Here is a 4911-nt window from a genome sequence, read left to right on the forward strand (position 1 = left end):
CAGTGGTAGTTAGGCTTTTTCTTTTTGCTAATTTATTTTCTGTTTTTCTTTTACATAATCTATTTGCAATACTTTGAGTTGCCAATTTGTCTTTGTAAAATGTGGAACTTGGCCACATAAATACATTACGATATTTGGCACTGCCACAAAAAATTTGGAAGGAGTTTGAATTGATTTGGATTTTTTCAAAAATAGGAAAGCATTTAAAATGCTGATTTGAAACTGTTTTAATTTCCTGGGGATAATAAATATCTAGGATGATGTTTAATCATTCATGACAATTAGTTAATGAATATTTTTAACCCAGTGAACATTTTTGTTTTACTGTTTAGAGAAATAATTTATTTGACTTGCATTTTAAAATTTGAATTTGAGTTTGGTCTGAAACAAAGTGAGGATTAGCAACTTCATTATGATGACATGGCATCATCAGGCATGCGATTACTGTAGCAGGATACCGGGGGTGTTACATTCCATGTCCCCTTGAATGTTTTGAATTATGTATCTTGATAACAGCAACAAAATGCGACTTCCACAAAAACAATCAGATGGTTTTTCAAGCTACATGTGCTGGATGCATTACAAAGTTACCACAAATACCATCAAAACATAGGGAAGGAAGCAAGAAAGCAGAAAGGATCAAGGATTCACGACTCAAGTGAAATTAACTGCATTCTGTAGCACTGCAGGATGCCAATAACAATGACGATTAATATTATAAAATAGTTATCAGGTAAGACCGTGACTACAAATATGACCTCTGAGATTTATAAGATATCTTCTTCACATCTTAAAGGTAGTTAACATGGCACAGTACAACTCTTACCTGTTTTGGAGTGTATCATCAATGTCAACCAGAACTTTGCCATGACAAGCATCCTTTAATCCAACAACCTCAAAAATCACCAAGTTCTCTCTTTTTGATGTCATGACTCTTCTAACCTGTCTCAGTTGCATAACATAGGATAACCAAATTACAGACTTGCAATCATCGTGTTGGATACCCTGTAAGTATTAATTGCAAGAACCCACATATCTGCAGGAACTTGGAATAGGGATACTTGCTTCTTGAACTGTTGATTTTGAATTTTACACAATAGCTTATCCAGTATATGGTTCATGATTTGTTCAGGATTGCAACCCAAGTAACCATGTATTATGCCTGACCAAGTGATCCCTAACTTGTCATTCAAAAGAAGAAAGCCAGAAATTTTCAATGGTGACTGAACACATAGTTTGATATCATTGGAGCATTGAAATACAATTCAACATTGTAGGCAGACTCCAGTACACAAGCTGAAGAACCAGGGCAGATCCCTGACACCATCATCTTAGAGGACTGACAACCCAACTTGTAGCCCGAGCTGACTTTCGTATTCGTACTGTTCGCTGAGATCTACTTTCCAACCGCTCAAGTATTGAGTAAGTTATCGAGTCAGGAGTTAACCCTTGCTGCTTCATAGTCTCATAATGTTTATGAGCTTCTGCTGTCTTCCCATGCCTCTCCAAACAATCAAGTAAGATGTTATAAGTTACAACATTAGGGATGCATCCCTCTGCAATCATGTCAGCAAATAAGCTGCATGCCATATCAACCTTATTAGATTTCCCAAAGCATTCAATCAGTATGCTGTAAGTGAAGACATCAGGATCATATCCCTTCTCCTGCATCTCTTTGAAAAGCATGTGGGCTTCATCAAGATCTCCGTTTTTCCCAAGACAGTTTATCAAAGAATTGTAAGTGATGACATCAGGTTTACAACTGCTAGCGTTCATTTCTTCAAACAATCCAGATGCTTTACCAACTAAGCCAACTCTACCATAGCTTGATATCACAATGTTGTAGGTAAAAAGATCCGGAGCAATCCCGTTAGCTTTCATCTTGTCAAAGAGACTGGTTATGAAAGAGACCTGTTTGAGCTTTCCTAGGGCTGAAAAGACCATATTGTACATGCTAACATCAGTAGCAACCCCTTTTGCAGGCATCATATGTAGGAGATCAATAGCCTCTAATGTTTTTCCTGAATTGCATAACACCTCAAGCATTGATACGAAAGCATCCATGTCTCCGGTTTCATAGGAGTTCCACATCTGACAGAATACATTATGTGCCTCACTTACATGCCCAGATTTGCTAAGTGACTTGACCAAATAAGAATAAATTGATTTGTTCATATATCTATCACAGATATCCAGAACCTCATTTAGTCTGTGCAGTTGTCCTTCTGTTGCCAAAATATCCAATGTAATGCTATACGTGAATTGATTGGGCTGGCAGTCGCCCTCGATCATTTTGGAAAGTACAAAGATTACCTTGTCCACCATCTTGTTCTTACCAAGAGCCTCAATAAGAGTATTATAAGCAATAAGGTTAAGAGCACATCCTTTTGATACCATTTCATCAAAAAATGAGAGAAATTTAGAAGTCTTCCCAGCCCTCCCAGACATTCTAATTAGTATAGTATATGTGTACGCATCCGGCTCACAGTACTTTTGTTTCATATCTTCAAAGACTTGGTAAGCTTGGTCAACCTGCTTAAATAACAAATATCAGCTGCGAAAATTCAGAAATGGCAATCCTAATAAGATGTGCATATCAAGATGTGTTATATGTCAAATATTACAATCTACGGACGATGGGATGCCCTAGGCTAGTTTTTATGACATAGTGAGCATTAAACACCGAGAAAAACAACACAACTTCATGTTTACATTCACTAACAAAAAAGTTAACATTTCACAGATATGCAAGCTTCTTGAAATTGATCCTGGCACCTGATCGATAGAGATAGATCATAGGAAAGCTGAAATACCAGTGCTACATGAGGTGATATTATTGTATCCAACTCAGGGTGTTCATAGTGTAACCATTATGCATTATTGTTCAACAATGGAAGCCATTCTCAACAGCATATTAAACGAGGCCAAAGATTTATTGCATCTGGCAATCTCAGACTCTCAACTGAGTCAGGCTACAACAATATCAGGCACGTAGCCATGCTCCTAGAACCCCCATACTAAATGCTTTGAGGCTTAGCATTATGGTAGATCACGGTGATCCTGTTTGTCCCAACAGCTTTTGCCTATTTTAGTGTTAGTTTGATGTGCTTTTGCCTACTTCTGTAGCTAATTTACTACAGCAGCAATAAAATAACCACATCACAGTTCAAAAACTGAGATCAAGGTGAGTTAATGAATTGAAAAAAATAAAGGAAGCTACTGCAAAAGGTTTGGACGGCATACCACAGACATAGTTCAGTATACCAAGTTTTTTTTATTTGTATAATCAGGGACATGACATCATTGCGACAGCTTTGCTTGTGTATGTACACATCATATATTAGTTACATGACCATCAAGGTGAAAAAGCTTCAGTGGTTGCAATGAGAACTACAGGCTCTCCAAAAGAGGCCCCAATTATTCCAGCGAGGTATGCAGGCTCCGGAAGTCCAACATTAACTAGTACTCCCTCTGGCCCGAATTACTTGTCGCAGAAATGGATGTATCTCGGGGCAGAGGGAGTACCATCTACCTCCAGAATGGCTAGTATCAATGCTTACTTAATAAGCTTTTGCGGTTATCACAATCTAATAAGAATGCTCAGCTGACGTCTTGATCAAATAGCATCAATTGCTGCACTAACAAAATCCCTCCGGTGTTGCAAAATCATCTTTACTAACCGCTCACAGTCTAGTTAATAGGTATTACCAATTTCATCCCATAAAAGCACTTTGTCAAATGAAAACTCCACTCAAGCCTTCTCATTCTTAAATCCAAGGGCCTCATAACAATTGTAGGTCAAACAATCACAGCAAAACATGCGAAGACCATGAAAAAAATACAAACTCCTAACTGCAAATAGAAGTACCATCTAAAAATATGTCAAGTGTGCCCATTGTCATACCATTCCAGACTTGGCAAGGGCATCAAGCAGCATGTTATACGCAAATATATCCAGCCTGTACCCCTTTCTGCGCATTTCCTCATAGATTTCGAACCCCTTGGACACCCCCCTGCTCCTCAAATGAGCCTGCAGAATGCACTTGTAGGTGTAGCCATTAAGCCTCAACCCCCACTTCATGGCCAGCTCCAGGCACTTGGTCACCTCCACGCCTCCTCCGCCCATTCCAACCAGCAAATTCACGGTGGAGATGTTTCCGGCCACGCCGTCCCGCTCCATCTCCGAGACGATACGCAGAGCCTCGCTTGGGTCCGCCCTGGTGCGGAAGAGGAGCGCCAGGATGCGGTTGTATGAGAAGGCGTCGTGACGGAAGCCCGGGAGGGAAGCGGGGGCGAAGCGGAAAAACGCGAGAGCAAGAGCGGGGTCGGGGGAGAGGGCCTTGACTATCTCAGAGGCCTCGGAGGCGGTGAGCGTGAGGCGGCGGTCGCGGAGGTAGTCTGCGAGGTCGACCAGCGGGGTGGGAGAGGCGGGAAAACGGAGGATGCCGGCGGCGGCGCAGATGAGGTGGCGGCGGGGGAGCGGGTAACCGCGGGGGTCGAGCGGCGTCGGGGCAGGGGTCGGGGATACGGTGACGGTGATGGAGGGGGCGGAGGGGGACGGCGTCGCGGCTGCGATCCGGCCGGTGTAGGTCGTCCCGAGGCGGCGGGGCATTTGAGCGTCTGGTGGGGCTTCCGGCCTTCCGGTTCCGAGTGTGCGCGCTGGGGTCTAAGAGCATCTCCACCCGCGTCACCAACAGGCCTTCCCAGTCCATTTTTTCAGCGCCGGCGCGAAAAAAACGGCTCAGTCGCGCCCTCAGGACACCGAAAAATGCCGGCTCGAATCTTTTTTCCGTCCGGCGGTCACAGGCCGAACCCGGCGCACTGGGAAGCAGTTGGGGGCTCCGGCGCAAGAGAAAAGCACGGCTGGCCCACGCCGTCAGGAGAAAAGTCAAGGTTTTCTTCCCCGACTCG

The 4911-nt window shown here is 43.1% G+C and overlaps 1 protein-coding gene across 1 annotated transcript; it reads right to left on the minus strand.

Moving 5' to 3' along the window:
* Positions 1 to 626: 626 nt before the first annotated feature.
* LOC125513184 (pentatricopeptide repeat-containing protein At1g51965, mitochondrial) lies at positions 627 to 4670 on the minus strand. The gene is made up of 2 exons (XM_048678216.1): positions 3905 to 4670; positions 627 to 2532 (listed from the first exon to the last, which is right to left on the minus strand). Exons 1-2 carry the CDS (start codon positions 4610 to 4612, stop codon positions 1327 to 1329), a joined length of 1914 nt encoding a protein of 637 aa, XP_048534173.1. The 5' UTR covers positions 4613 to 4670; the 3' UTR covers positions 627 to 1326.
* Between the last annotated feature and the right edge of the window lie 241 nt (positions 4671 to 4911).

This window comes from Triticum urartu, chromosome 6, assembly GCF_003073215.2.
Source record: "Triticum urartu cultivar G1812 chromosome 6, Tu2.1, whole genome shotgun sequence".
Classification (NCBI taxonomy): Eukaryota; Viridiplantae; Streptophyta; class Magnoliopsida; order Poales; family Poaceae; genus Triticum; species Triticum urartu.